The 16,301-nt window shown below is 34.9% G+C and overlaps 2 protein-coding genes across 2 annotated transcripts; both read left to right on the forward strand.

The window, feature by feature from the left end:
• LOC109727303 (syntaxin-41-like) lies at positions 4,206 to 9,262 on the forward strand. The gene is made up of 8 exons (XM_020257364.1): positions 4,206 to 4,556; positions 5,682 to 5,958; positions 6,623 to 6,712; positions 6,811 to 6,891; positions 7,895 to 7,972; positions 8,076 to 8,141; positions 8,239 to 8,319; positions 8,700 to 9,262. The coding sequence occupies exons 1-8, from the start codon at positions 4,363 to 4,365 to the stop codon at positions 8,805 to 8,807; spliced, it is 975 nt and encodes a 324-aa protein (XP_020112953.1). The 5' UTR covers positions 4,206 to 4,362; the 3' UTR covers positions 8,808 to 9,262.
• On the forward strand, positions 11,482 to 14,432 carry LOC109727451. Its single transcript, XM_020257585.1, has 4 exons — positions 11,482 to 11,629; positions 12,578 to 12,722; positions 12,919 to 13,197; positions 13,538 to 14,432. Exons 2-4 carry the CDS (start codon positions 12,579 to 12,581, stop codon positions 14,192 to 14,194), a joined length of 1,080 nt encoding a protein of 359 aa, XP_020113174.1. The 5' UTR covers positions 11,482 to 11,629; position 12,578; the 3' UTR covers positions 14,195 to 14,432.

Genomic DNA, 16,301 nt, shown 5'->3' on the forward strand with positions numbered 1-16,301 from the left:
GCTAATGTATATGAATGATGCAATAATAGAGCTCTACATGTACAAAAAAGAGAGGGACCAGAATATTCCTAAAAGAAAATTATGTTATTTATTTTCATATCATTTTCGGAAAAAAAGCATCCAAATCAACAATCATATCTTCATAAAGTGCGCATTAGGAATTCATATAAATCATACATATGAATGGTTAGTGTCTGCTGCTAGAACTATTTCTGAACTATTCTTTATTAGATAGATTTTTTTAATATAATATCAAGAAAAAAAGTATCATTGTACAGAGTTTTGAGTTCAGGCTCAGAGCCTTAAAATTAAAATGAAGCAGGGATTAGTAATTCATGAGTTTATTTATGTGAGCGGCTAGGTTAGTGGATGTTGCTAAAAATAATTTTGTGTTGTTTTTAATGGATCGATATGTCGGATAATACAGTAACAATACATTATCAAAATTTCACAAGATAAATTCAAGTTTGTATAATTTTTGATTGCGCGAATACAAATTTCTTTTGAAAGGAAAAGCTACTTTTTTTATAAAGAAAATGTTGGATGAAATAGGTCCAATGTTTAGTCCTCTCCGTAAACGCTGTACATCTATACACTTTAAATGTGATGAGTGTAGGCTTTTTTTTTTTAATGGACCTTTTTGAATTGTTGGTTAATAACAAATCATCTCATAAAAATTACAGAAGAAAGATCATCTTTAATAATGAAAATAGATTTAATCTTGCATGATATTGAATTTTAATTTATTTTAATCTGTTGGCTTAAAGGAATCAGCATTATGTTCTATGGCGGGAGGTCAGATTAGGCCAAACCACGTTCGAAATGACGGAAGGTCGAGTTGAGGAATTGTTGGCTTAAAGAGGCCAGCATTCTGTCCTGTGGTATAAGGTTAGTTGCATTGAGTCACAGTCGAGACCCATTGGCTCTGTATCTGTACACTTTAAGTAAATTAATTGTATGAGATTAATATTTTACGTCAATGATCCGATGCAATCCAAGTTCATGAAAACTCTATTTGTACATCAATGATCCGATGCAATCCAAGTTCATGAAAACTCTATTTGTACATATTATGTAGGCTAAATTATAGAAAACTCCTTTATAAATTTATATTTTTTCACTTTCCCTCATTAACTTTCAAAAATCTATATTTTACCCCCCTCAATATTTCAAATTATTACATGTAGCCATCATTCGTCAGGTTTCCATCACTATTCCGTTAATTTCTTATAATTTATACCAAAAATACTTTTCAAAATAACAGAAATATATTAAATTATTTTTTTATACATGAAGTAAGTATAATTTAGTCATTTTGCTCTTTCCATTAACGGCATACTTTCCTAAAATATTTCTAAAATTTTATGGGAGCAAAATATACATTTTTAAAAGTTATAAAGAAAAAGAAAAAAATAAGTATTAACGTAATTTTTTTTTTTTTTAATCTAGCCTATTATGTACCACTTTTGGTCACCTACTTTGGTCACCTACTTTTACTATTTCAAGAAGAATAAGTAAAAATTAATTTGAAAGTTTCTATACTTTTAAAACCAATGAGTTTTCACTAATAAGATCTCCACACACACACATCAAATTAAAAAAAAAAAATGAAAAGGCCCATTTATGGACCTTACTTAAAGAAGGAATTAGAATAAGACACTTGTAAAGTACACAATTTTGAATTATTGAGAGTTATTAATTATCCCACGCAAGTGACTTAAATCACAATGATAGTGATGTTTGAGCATTTTAAATTGTAGTAGGTGTACATGATAATGAACCCATCATTTGGGTAATTGATTAGAGGGCGCGATTTGTCGTAACAACTACTATAATATATGTGATTACACGTAAGTATCTGAAATAAAAAAAGTCATTGTTATAAAAGTGAGTTTTAGAAAAATAACTTTTGAGTTTGATACCTGATAACGATTTTTTGCGTACATTTCGGTGTTTGTCAGAGTCCTAGTAAAAGGGGAAAAATAAAAACTTTTGAGTTTGGTTATTGGATTTGCCAAAAAGTGAAAGTTAAAAAGTATGATTTTGTCATTTTGATTGTTTGATTATATTTAAGTAAGTGCAAATATAAACGAATGATTTATACTTGTCTTCAAATTAAAATTTTAAATTTTAAAATAAATATTTATGTTTATATTTATATTTGAATTTGTAATTAAATTTAAAGTATATAATTGAATATATAATTGGAATTTAGAGTTTTAATTACAACTCTTAACTAAAATAAAATTCTAGAAATAAATTTCAACTTTGAAATTAAATTCAAAATCCAAACTTAAATTCCAATTCGAATTTCAACTTAAAATTTGAAATTTAAATTTAAGCTTTAATCAATAATTTGAATTTATAATTTCAATGCAAAGATCAAATTGAAGTTCACAGATACAATTAATTTGATCAAAATTTAAACTTTAACATATAATTTAAATGTTAAATACAATTTATAGAATTGAAATAGAAATTCACAATTTTAAATTTATAAATTGTCGAATTGAAGCTGAATTTACAAATAAAATTTAGAATGTAAAATTAAATTTATAATTTTTAATTCAAATTTAAGTTGAAATTCAACTTTAATAATAAATTCAAAGATTAAAATTAAAAACAAAGCATTACCTTTTAATGTAGTTAATTTTTTTTCCTTGGAGTTGTGAGTATCTAAGAATGTCAATGCGTCGGTTTCACAACGATTTTCGCAAAATTCAAAACAAAATCCGAAGAAAAATCCGATATCCAACCCGAACCCGATTGGATATTAATTATCCTCTCCAAACTTGAATTCAGATCCAAATAAAGATCGAAAACTCATACCCGAAACCGAAGAAACCGAACCCGATTACTTAATATACCAAATAATAAATTAAATCATTAATATATATTAATTACTAAAATAAATATCTAAAAGTTTATATATATAGACCGTACGGATAAAGGCCATAATCGAATCTGAATCTGTCGGATTTTCATCTTTTATACTCATAACTAAAACTATACTCATCTAGCATTCATTAAATCTATCGTATTCGGGTTCGGGTCGGTATAGCATATCAGGTATCCGTATCCACTAACATCCCTAGTGGTAGTGGTGGTACTGGATCCGGGTGTAAATGAAGCCCACTAGGTCCGGCCTTATTTGGGCTCAGCTTTGGGCTAAAGCAAAGCCCCATTGAGGCCCAAAAGTATTTTGAGCCTATTTGGGCTTAACCATGTTCGGCTCGAGCTAGGCCTAAATAAATAGTATTTATTAAAATAAAATAGTTTTATAGAATCTTACAGTTTCAGAATTCGAGACATGTTTAACAATTTTCCGTCTCAGATTGAATTCTCCGTCTTCTCCATAAAAAATTCTAGGACTCTTCGAGTGCCACTACATATACAAACCAAGTTTACAGAATATTTGAACTTGGTCACCTTAAGAGGTTTAATAAGCAAATTCGCGAAATTTTCTAAAATGTCAATCTTCTTATTCTCCAGTAATGTCTTTTACAATATCTGTTGTTTTAGAGTAATAGATTGCCGAAGAGTGAAACAGCTGGAGCGATTTAACATCTCAATCCCAAATTTCATCGACATCTTAAACACTCGAACGAAATAGCTTACTCTGATACCAGTTTATTATGACAAAGCCGCAAAAGATTTAGTTCAATCTTGTGCGAAAATACCAAGACATAAATAAGCTCTTGGTATCCGAGAGATAAAAAGTAAATAATAAAATTTTATTTCATTACTGTTAAAAAGTTTTATAGTTTCGGAAAATTTTGAATATCAACAAAATGATTTCCATCATAGTGGTGAGAATCAATTTTCATTTTGGAATGAATTGGCAAAAATAAACTCTTTTTTTTCACCAATAATTATTTAAATTTAAATATTACTTTATATTTAATTACATAATTAATTATAATTTGAAATTCATCTTTGAATTACTGATTTGTTAAATTTTAAGTTTTTAAATTTTTTAATTTGAATATGATTCCAATTCCGAATCCTCTTACGAATCAAATTGATAGGTATTTTCATCATTCGGTTTTCGATTTTGGTCCATACATTTACTAGATTAAAACTTCGAGTTCTAAATCAACAATTACCTAAAAGCTCAGGGGCTCGAGTGCAATTTACTCTCCACCCCGTTCCTTTCCACCGAAGTACCCCCCTCTCCAGTGAAATATAGTCGACGCCGACTTCTCACCACTTCACATAAACTCGTCGCCGACTTTCTCATTTCCTAATCTCTCTCTCTCTCTCGACCCTTTTCGTCGTCGTCGTCGCCCTCTTCCTCGATCGCGATCGCTTTCTAGGGTTTCCTCTTCCTCATCCTCCCCCCTCCTCTCCCTCCCCGTCGCCATGGCGACGAGGAACCGAACCCCTCTCTACCGGAAGTACCGCGACGCCCTCCGCAACGTCCGCGCCCCCTCCCCCTCCTCCTCCTACTCCGGCGGAGGCGGCGGAGGGCCGGTGATCGAGCTCGTGAACGCCTCGCTGCTTCGATCGGATCGGGCCTACGCCCCCCTCAGCACCGACGACCCCGGGAGCTCTAGGTTTGCGCGCTCCCCCTCCCTTGCCCCTTGCTTCCCCGTATCGCGATCGATCTCGCGCTTGATTGGTGCGAAGGGTTAATTTGATGCTAGAAACCCTAGTTGTTAGGTTGTGACACGATAATTAGCTGGAAATGTCTGTAGAATTTGGGCTTTGATGATATCTTAATATCGCTATGCTGATGCCAATATTCCCATTTCTTGTTGATAAATTATGCAGCTTTTATGAGTAAAGTATGTTGCTGAATGGTGATTCCTTTGGAAATTGTGGCTTAGGGTATAGTGATGGTCTATGTTGTGTAGCTGAGGCTTAGTTGTAAGATTAAGGGATCTAAAACTTAGAAGAGGTAGGTGTAGAGGAAATGGGAATGGGATGGGTGCTGTTCTATAAGCTCAATCATTATAATGTTGTAACCATCGTTAGCAATATGTGGTAAGTCGTATAAGTTCCACATGTTCTGTCTTAATATCTCAGTGTTAAATGTTTTCGACCTTCAAGAACTTCTGTTAATACGAGAGAAGATCGACGTTAGTGGTGCATGTAGTCCTTCACTTAATAGTGCATATTTCTATAATTGATTATAAGTTATGCTTAAGATCTAAAGAGATTTTGTCCTGTGAGATAATGTATGGAATGTAGTCGAAAACTGATTTGTTGTCCTTGAATTTTTGAGAGGAACAGATAAAATGTCTAACGCTACCTAATTTTTAGGGTGTCATATCTTGGATCATTTTCCATCTAAAATCTTTACATGTGTTGGTACATTTGGACTCCACATGACCAAAACTGATTAGAATGATGGCTTTACTCCACTTTTAGTGGGTAATTCAATTTAAACAGAGAGTGGTGAAAACGCTGTTTAACAAGATAACACTCACATATAATGCTAACAGACCTTGGAATTTGGCCGGAAAAAAGAATCCTGGGGTGACTATGGAAAAGCTAGGTAAGATCAGGGCCTAACGTGCTTACTGCTTAAAGTGAAAAATTGTGGCACCCAATAGCAATGAAGTCACAGTTTCATGGATTGTTGCTATGTTTGTCCCTTCCTTTCTTCTAGAACACACTAATATTCACGACTTGTCTATTGTTTGATACTATTGTAACATATTCTTTCTCTTCTGCAGTGGAGGTGCAGTTACGGTCGGTCTGCCACCAGCTTGGGTGGATGTTTTTGAGGAAATATCTACAAATATGCAACGGGCTAAAACAAAGATGTCAGAGTTGGCTAAGGCTCATGCCAAAGCTCTAATGCCTTCATTTGGAGATAACAAAGGGGACCACCATGCAATTGAGGTTCTTACCCACGAGATAACTGATTTACTGAAGAGATCAGAGAAGAGATTGCAGAAACTTTCAACTGCGGACCCTTCTGAGGATTCAAATGTTCGGAAAAATGTTCAGGTATGATAGTACCTCATCTCAATAGTTGTTCTGATACACTCTTAAAGCTGTTTTACTTTATTTTTCTGTCAGCCTGGATGGAAAACCCTGAATAGTAGAATTCTGTGGAATTGGAATTCTAGTTATCTCAGATGCCTTGTTTTGGATTATTATTTTTTGATATTTTATTTGGAGTTTGTGGAATTTTTCATACTACTACAAGATGCCATAATTTGGGGTTGGATTCAGCGGGAGTCCATTTGCTATTGGTGATAAATATAAGTAACCAAAAATGCCCCTTTTTAAAATATTTTAGCTGTTTAGCTAATGAATTTTAGATTATTACTAATCTAAATTACAAACACATGAATGGAAAAAAAAATCATTTATTATATGTTCCAAACAAATTAATCATTTCTAATTAAATTCATTCATATTCTTCTGATCTGAAATCTATTACGTCCTATTCAAAGTCTATCCCAAACAAAGTGGAAGCATTAAAGTGCACTTTCCCCTTGTAGACTTGGCATTCTTTTTCTTTACATGATCAGGCAGCAAGGGTACTGCATAACTGCATTTGGCGCATTAGGGACCAATTTTACTCAATACATTTGATGATGAATTTACTGATGATTTCTGACCTTTTAGTCCTTATCAAAGTGACCTTCGACTTTTTTACCTGCAGAGATCACTTGCAACTGACCTTCAAAGCCTTTCAATGGAGTTCCGGAAGAAACAGTCTTCTTATTTAAAGCGGCTTCGACAGCAGAAAGAGGTTGAATGTTTATTAAATTTTATGTTTACCCCCCCAAAGATCAGATATTCTTTGTCAACTAGCTTCCGAATATGCGTGCTATTTTCTGATGCCTTTAGGGTCACGATGGTATTGATTTGGAGATAAATCTAAATGGAACGAGATCCACATTGGAAGACGATGATGACCTTGCAGATGGGGTATGTTAATGTCACGCCTCATAATGTTTTCGTATAATCTATTCCTGTAATATATGTGCATAACAATGTGTAATCTTGTATGCGTTGTGTATGTTTATCCGTGTATATTCACGTTACATTTAATTTTTAATATGTATACTGATAGAGGGGTGAGAGGATCGAACTTGTACATACTTTAAGTTCTATATAGTTTGTAATAAATATAATGGCCAGAAAACCAACAAACACAAACTATTGGATGTGATCTAGAAAATCTAAATGCTCATACATGGAAGAAAATTAAAGTGTGGAGTTATATTCTGTAACAATCCAACTCACTAGCACTAATAACTTATTGGGCCCAAACCGCTGGCTTTAGATGTTTAAGTCCAGTTATTAGTTCTAGTGTGCCCGTCATATATAACTCTTTCACATTATCCGATGCGGGACTATTATAGTGTCACATAGTCCTAGGGCGACAAGATGTTTCAAAATCATTCTAGTAGGGGAAATTGTTCGATTTGTAGGAAATCATAGGCATTTAGATGTTGTAGGTTGTATATTTGAAATCACATCAACTTCAATGAATCTCACATTTGAAATTAGGCTCACTAACACAGGAATATGTCTATACTGAAGTATAATAATGTATACATCTGTATTCTCTGCGTGCTCATGTACCTAATTGAGGAGAATGCTTGCTCAGTTGCTTGTTATTTTTATTTTTATCATTGTTGTCTTCACTATTTTTACTGTTGCTAATATTATTTTAATTTTTTCCCCTTTTTTGAAAAAGGCAAATATAGGCATGACACCTATAGAAGTCGGCTTTGCTTGGATACACATAAAATAGGTCATTTAAATTACCTTTGTAAGATGCCAGCATGATTTTTCTGGAGATCTTTCAGTAACCCAGTCTTTATTAACAAGAATTTTGTGCTCTTACGGATGTAGACAACACGTTATGGATTTTACTGTGTTGCTGACGCTACTTGGTTTAATAGTACTAGTTTTCTGTTCGCAGGGTTTCACAGAGGTTCAGATGTCAAAGCTTAAAAAAAGCGAGGTTTTCACAAGGGAGAGGGAGAGGGAGATTCAACAGGTAAACATTTTTCACTGTATAGATTGCAAGGGTCTTTTGACCTGTAGTTTACTGTTTTCCCTTCCCTGGAAAAGCCGTCGTCTAACTAAAATAACGTATGAAGGTTGTGGAATCGGTGAATGAGCTTGCTCAGATAATGAAGGACCTCTCGGTTCTCGTGATAGATCAGGTATTAGATTATATCACAATTTGGATAGAAACTAAGATCCAGTGTTGTTACTGAAATGGTTTGATTCCTTTGATTCCGACACACCTTTCGTGAGCAGGGGACCATCATTGACCGGATAGACTTCAATATACAGAATGTTGCAGCTTCAGTTGAGGAGGGCTATAAGCAGCTCCAAAGGGTCTCTCTCTCTCTCTCTCTCTCTCTCTCTCTCTCCATGTAACCCAGAAAGTTGAAACGTACACCACTGGGTGTGATCCACAATATCTCAACGGCCAATATGTAAAAGATCACAAATTTTCGGAGATCTATATTTTAATCATCAAGCAATACCGAAATAAGTGCTATTGCCCAACGCATAAGAGATGGGCTCCGGAAACATATGGTTTACTTAATATATAGGCCTTTTTCAGATGCTGTAGATCACATCTAAAGGTTTACATCTTTTAGGGACTATGATCGGATAAGCGTAACTTGATCTTAATTGCATAGATAAATAGATGCCTCTCTCTCTCCTCTCTCACTAACATCCTGATGCTTGAGCTCTCTTCCAATATACAGGCTGAGAGGACACAAAAGAAAGGGGGGATGGTGACGTGCGCGACGGTGCTTGTCATAATGTGCTTAATCATGATAGTCCTCTTAATCCTCAAGTCTATTATCTTCTAGTCGCAGTCTCAATTATCCGATCAATCCAGTTACTTTTCGCGGTGAGCACATCTCGAAGTGCTTCTCCAGATGAATATACACTCGAAATTCAACTTCCGAGAGAAAGCAGTTTAAAGTCGCACATCCATCTAATGCTGATGCCTCAACCCAGAAATGCTTTCGTCGCGCTTCGGAGAATGCTTGGCGGTATATACTATACACTCTATTTTTCACCTGGTCGATAAATGCGCAGAGTATTTCAATCGGTGTCCAATTGTTCAAAAGTTGCTCCAAGTTTTTCTTTTCTGTTTTTTTTTTTTGTTTATCCCTTTTGGAAGAAGGAGAGTTATTCCACTTCTTTTCGCAAAGGGGAACTCTCCTTGTATCCAGAGAATTATAACACCGCATCGAATTCCCTATACGAATTCATAAACTTTAATGGGAGGAAATGTTCCTGTTTTTGTGTGTTTTTGTTAGAGCAAATAGTTCATCTTGATGCATTGAATTCTACTCTTAAGCTTTTATGACTTTTCTTTTTTCTCCTTTTTTTTTTTTTTTTTTTGTGTGGGTTGGACTACAAAAGTCAGTATGTTTGAGTAAACAATACAAAGTATTCTGCATTTCAGGGTCTAGGGCTTAGGGTTTAGGAAAAATTAGTAAGATATCAAACATTCACACAAAGAAACATAGGAAAACTTCAAACCCCCCCCCCCCTTGTGGTTTCACATTTTTTCATTTTAGTACGCTGTGGTTTAAAGTGTATCAAGTTAGTATCCTGTGGTTTCTCACTTTATCACTTTAGTACCCTGTGGTTTAAAGTGTATCAAGTTAGTACCCTGTGGTTTTGCACTTTATCACTTTAGTATCCTGTGGTTTCACACTTTATCACTTTAGTACCCTATAGTTTAAAAAATCACAGGATACTAACTTGATATAAAATTAAAACCACAGGGTGCGAAAGTGATAAAGTGCAAACCACAGGATACTAACTTGATACACTTTAAATCACATGGTACTAAAGTGATAAAGTGAGAAACTACATGGTACTAACTTGATATATTTTAAACCATATGGTACTAAAGTAAAAAAAATTAAAACCACAAGGGAGGTTTTTGAAGTTTTTCCAAGAAACATTGAGATTTGAGAGGAGTGTGCCAATAAGTGTGCACTTTCACTTGTCATAAGAGTTGGTGAGTCACACTAATCTTACATCATATGAATCTCTCTTTGAGTGCACCTAAAAATAGATAGATTATTACATGAGGCTTTAAACAATGTATCAAATCATAGGAGCTTGCGGCATAACTCTTTGTGATCTTTTTATTTGGTTTCTCAGAAAAGTGTGAAAAAAAAAAAATCGAGAAAAATGTTTCTTATAGAAAATGATGAAAATTTTTTTTCCCAGATTTTCGTCCGGTTGGTTCCAAAATATATATATATATTTGAAAAAAATTTTTTCAAATTTCATAGAAAACTAGCCTTTTTGTTTTCTGGTTTTGTTTTAGAAAAATGAGAACACAAAGTTTTCGTAAAATGTAATAAAAAAAAGGGTTTCCAAACAAATTATTTTTTTAAACCAAACTGGCAAAAAAAAATTAAAAAAGGAAGTTTCTATGAAAAAAACCTTTTGTTGATTTTTTTTTTCCCCACATTTTTCTAAGTAATGAGACACCCTCTTAGTTGTAGTTTTGTGGGGAAAAAAAAAAAGAAATTTAGCACAAAAAAGGTATGAATTAAATTCTGATATATTATATTAAAAGTCCCGAATTTATTTTAAAAACTTATGGTGATAGAATTATACACAGAACATCTGAACATGACTCTAATAAATCCAATATTGTGACATGAATATTTTTTTTCCAATTTACTTATCTTAACCTTCTAGAAGTATTAATTAATTAATTATTATTTTCCAAAAAAAGAAGGCTTCTAGAAGCGTTATCCTCTCTCTCTCTCTCTCTCTCTCCTTGTGCACCGAACTGGCGCACGAGTTCGCACGTGACTCAGAAACGCCACGAAACCGGCTCGCACGTGCCACGCCGGAGCAACCGGCATTATCCGGTAAACCACCGGGTAGGTGACCCGTCCTTACCGGTTCCCTCAAGGGATGGTAAAATGTATGGGTACTCCCTGCGCTACCCCCGTATTGTACATTAGTCTCTTTTTTTTAATTATTACTAGATGACTTTTTATGCCATGTATTGTACCCTATATTTCCACTGCTAAAACATATTATTTTATTAATTCTACACATGAGTTGTTAATTAGTTTATATTTTAAAACATAATTTTGCTTAGAGAAAAAACATGTAAAATTTAACGAAGATGCTCACAACTATGGGCCAATTTGAAATACTACTTAAAACTTTATATTTTTCTAAAACACGCACATGGCGTATCTTTTTTTTTTCTACTTTAATTTAAATTATCCGAGTCATCCAAATTAAAATTTTTATTAAGAATAACAATGTAATTAATTAATCAATTGTTTTTTTCCGACAAAATCTAAAAATTTTTGCTGCAAAATTTGTTAAAATTATTAAATAATTAAAAAAAAAACAAGAAGGTAAGTGGACCATCACAAAAATTTCCCATAGTTAAGGGATCTCCGCGCATGTTTGCCTAGACAATAAATGCCAAACTTTAAGCACGGACTAAATTCTAATTTTGAGATTGTACAGGGACTGGAATTCAATTCAACCATCGGGAGAGCGACAAAAGAGAAACAGGGGTGGAGAGGGGAGGAGAGAGAGAGAGAAACGTCCTTGTGTCGTCCACACGATCCTTCTCCTCTTCGCCACGCTCCAAGAATCGATTTTTTGCCTATTTTTCTCGTTTTCAGAGGTAATCCAATGGCTTTTTACCCTTGTAACTCGCTAATTTCGATCAAATCGCGCTTTTTTTTTGGTCAAATCATGTTTCCCCTTGATGTATGTTGCGAATCATGGTAGGGGAATTGGGGATTTTTGTTGATCTCCGCGAGATTAGAGTTTTGATGGTTGGGCTTGGATTTAGACATGGCGGAGAAGGTGAGATTCGTTTTAGGATTCGTTCTCAGCTTCTGAGATCTGGGTATTGTTTCATCCCAGATCTAGAGAGATTTAGATGAGTTTATTCAATTCTAGGAACTTTTGACCAAATCCAAGTTGTAGGAAACCGTAATTTGGGATATATTCGCATGAATCCACTCCGTCGAACTTTTTTTTGCACTCCGTCAAACTTTTTTTTGCAAAATTTATTAAAGGCTAGTAATTGTTTGTAATTTCCGATTCTTTTGAAGTATATGTTCTCGTAATATCGTAGTTATCCGAAAAGGCGATAGTGGAGATCAGATGAACCATCGCCGTGCACTGATCGGAGAGATAATGTAGATTTTTTGGCTTAAAACATTTGATCTCTTTAGTAGGAGATATGTTTCTATTCTAATAATAGTATATGATTTAGGTGGTTTCCTTTCGTTTTTCCTGTAACTCATGCATCATGAGTTGGGCTTGTAATGTTTCGATTTAATTGCTTCAATGCTTATGCAGCAGGTTTTAGAATTTGGGTTACTTTTGTAATCTGGATTTGATTTATCTGAGAAAAGTTGCCTTTTGCGTAATATCACTGTCGCTTATGTCGATAGCATAGTTCAGTTTCTCGCAATTTCCTTGTTCGAAGATCATCGAATGTATAGTTATTAGTTAATGCTCCGACTATTTCCCTTATTCTTGGTGAACTTTGTAGTATAAATTCTCTTTGATTATCTGCCGACTAATGTTTGTTGTTTGTCTTCGATCTCTGTACTCTCAGAATGGAGTTTTTCTTCGGTGGCTTTCTCGGCGAATCATCCGGGTTGGAGAAATCGTTTACTCATCCGGATATTCAGAAGTGCCCGTTCCTTCGAAACATCAATGAAACTACTAACTTTTCCTTCTCCTCGGCTTTTCCTGTCGCTGTAAGATTTTACCTTATGTTTCAGTAACTATATTTTCATACAGATATAGATAAGTTTATCCTTCCCTATGTTTGGGAACTGCTCTTTCGAGGGTTATATATGTGAATTCAGATTTTACGGGTGTAGACTTTTAAATAGAAGTTGCGTTCATATAATAAGATGTTTGCTTTCGTACCATTTCTATTATCTTTCAAAGGCTCGTGGAGTGAAGGGCCCAATCTTTGAAGATGGTCCGAGTTTCGACACGGCATTCAGGCTTTTCCACGGGCGAGATGGAGTCGTCCCACTTTCGGGAAAATCATATATTCGTAATGAGAATGTGGAACCTGAGCACGTACCCCAATTTAACCCGTTGGCGGCGAAAGCAGCCACCATTAGCCTTTCGGCTTTTGGAGGGCCTTTCGGATTTAATTTCTTCTCGGACAAGTGGAAGAAGCTGAACAAGAAATCATCCAAACAAGATCAGCGTTCGCAAGTAAGTTTTCCAACCATCAAATTTTTCCTATTCGTAATTTCTTTCTACCTTTATGAGTAATATTATTTTCCACATCCGAACCGGAATTAAAATGCCTGCATATGCTAATCTTGCAAATTGTGGATATATTATTCCTGCTACTCCCAGGTTTTATTAAAAATAATGAAATCCTAAAAATATCTGTCATTTTACCCTGCCCAATATTTTAGTGGCCCTGTGTTTGTGCGCACATGCGCGTGAAATTGTGATATATGGGAAACCATTTTCTCTTCTTTTTTATTTTTCGGAGAGATATTATGTATTAAATTTCTTATCACTGTTGCTTCAACTTGTTCTTCAGAAAGGAGGAGGCGACTCATCGCACGAGGCACTCAGCAACGAATGGCTTGAAACGGGACAATGCCCGATCGCAAAGTCCTACAGAGCAGTAAGCGGTGTCCTGCCCCTTGTCGCAAAAGCCCTACAACCCCCGCCCGGAATGAAACTCAAGTGTCCACCAGCTGTCGTCGCCGCGCGTGCCGCCCTTGCCCGTACCGCCTTCGTAAAGAACCTCCGTCCCCAGCCCTTACCCGCAAAAGTGCTCGCTATAGGCCTCCTAGGAATGGCGGCCAACATCCCCCTCGGCGTGTGGAGGGAGCACACCGAAAAATTCTCTCCGCAGTGGTTTGCTGCTGTGCATGCTGCCGTTCCCTTCATCGCTATGCTACGGAAGTCCGTTTTAATGCCGAAGACCGCGATGGCCTTCACTATCGCTGCATCGATATTAGGGCAGACGATCGGGTCGCGGGCCGAGCGGCTGAGGCTGAAGGCCAGAGCTGCCGCGAGAACCTCCATCTGTGTTCCAGAAGCTTCCTATATAACGAAGGGCAGCGGCCACTGTGGCGATGGAGAGGTGAAAGTGTGGGATCCACTTACCATGAAGGCGGCGAACTCCGGTTATTCTGCTTCTGCTTCTGCTGCAGCTCCAACTGCTGCTGCTGCAAATGTGTGTTTCTGATGATGTTTTAAGTGTTATTCATGCTGTGGAAGACACCTACATGTTTTGTTATCTCAGTTTATTAAGAGTAATTCCCCTTGAATCATTAGCTTGTAATGTTGAACCAGAGGAGGTGAAAAAGTTGAATAAAGGGTAGTAAAAAACACTTACAAAATGCTACCTTTTTCCTCTTAGTATGTGATGAATTTCCATGATTGGTGATTGTTATATGTATACACTCAAAGAGACTCCCTTTTTCCTTCTTTTTTTCCTGAAAATGGGAAAATACTTTCTTTTTTTTCCCTTTAATGGATGGAATATATGTTGTGTGATGTGTGAAAGAGAGGGAAGAGTCAAAGATGCTCTTTTCTTTTGGAATATGTCAAAATTGGCTTCTTTTGGAGATTTCAAAAGAAGCCATTTAAGATGACATGAATTATGATTTGTCCTAAAAAAGAGCATATTACAATAATACATATATTATATATAACACTTACATTATATCATCCATCACCTGTCAATCACATACCACTTTTTAATCTCTGCTACCGTTTGGTTCGGGGTTAAGAAAAAATTAGTGATTTCAGAAATAGGGTTAAGTTTAGGATTAAGGTGGGGTTAGAGTATTTTTGTGTTTAGTTAGGGGTTAGAGTTAGTTCAGGATAGTGAAAAATAGTGTTTGGTTGAAGTAATGGGATAAGAATGATAATAGGTTATTATGAATAGAAAATAGTGTTTGGTTTGGATTTGGTGGGGCTAGGTGGGGGTTAGCTAATCCGGGATAACCAATTTGAGGTGGGGAGGTGGGGTTAGCTGGGGTTAGCTAACCCCACCTATTTTTAGAAGTGTTTGGGGATAAAATGGGGGTTAAGAGATTATTCCACCTCTTAACCCCAACCAAACGGAGGGAGGCATATTTATTTCACCAAAAATAGAGGGATAGAGATATTCTCGATTGTAAATATTTAATTTTATTATTTGATTCGCTGTAAGGTAAATTTGTCTATAATTTTGTAGTTTCAAAATACTGTAATTAACTTATTAAACTGTATAATACGCGGCAATAATGGCACAAACTAGCAATATCAAAACAGTGTAGGGACCATCCAAAGCATGTTCCCTTTTATTTATTGGGTATGGTTTTTTTTTTTTTTCAATAAATTATAACACAGGTAGGCATTAGCTGCATTCTAATTTATTTATTATTCAATGTTGGAGGGGTTGAGAATGTTTATTTTATTAGTTGAACTTCCGATGGTTTGGTAGTACCTAACATGAAAATATTTCATATCATATATATACAATTCATACATCACAATTTATATTAAGCAATCAGTATTAATATTTTAAAGTTAAATATAATTACATAAATATAATTTGTCATATTTAAAATATTGTTTATAAAATTTAGATAAAACTTTAAATACCACCTCATGTAGTGTCGTATTCAAATTAAAATTTAAAATTATATATTTAATTTTTAAAATTTAACTTATATTTTAATTTAAAAAGTTGAAAAAATAAATTTAATCCGAATAAATATCCATTCCGTCCGGATTCAACTTTCAATCCGGCCTCTTAGGCCGGATTGAAAAAAGGGATGATTGGGGCATTTCTATTCCACTCGGGAATCGGAATCGGAATGGAATTCCCGCGTACCAAACACCCACAAACGGATTCACCCATTCCGATTCCGATTCCATGGTGAAAAAGAAGTGAACCAACACGCCCTTAGTTTGATTGACTCGTTTTAAATATATTATTTAAAAAATAAATAAGCTATTTTATTATTATTATTTTTTAGCGTACGTAACGTAATCTTTTGACGATTCTAAGCATAGCCTCACATCCAAAAAGAAAGAGCATAAAAATACATAAAGTTTATCTTAACTATCACTCATTTTGATACGATTATCTAATCTTTTAAAATTTTGATTTCACTATTTAACTTTTAATTTATTTGATTTGAGCTAGTTAATAACTCTCTAACTTTAAAATTCAAGTATGTCGTTTATACTTAACAGCTTAATTAGTACATTTTATAAAATTCGTATAGTAATAAACTTGTTAAGGTAACTAATTATCGTAAATTTTATATCGAAAGAATCATCAAATGACTTAATCAAAT

The sequence above is a fragment of the Ananas comosus genome, linkage group 22 (genome assembly GCF_001540865.1).
Source record: "Ananas comosus cultivar F153 linkage group 22, ASM154086v1, whole genome shotgun sequence".
Taxonomy (NCBI): domain Eukaryota; kingdom Viridiplantae; phylum Streptophyta; class Magnoliopsida; order Poales; family Bromeliaceae; genus Ananas; species Ananas comosus.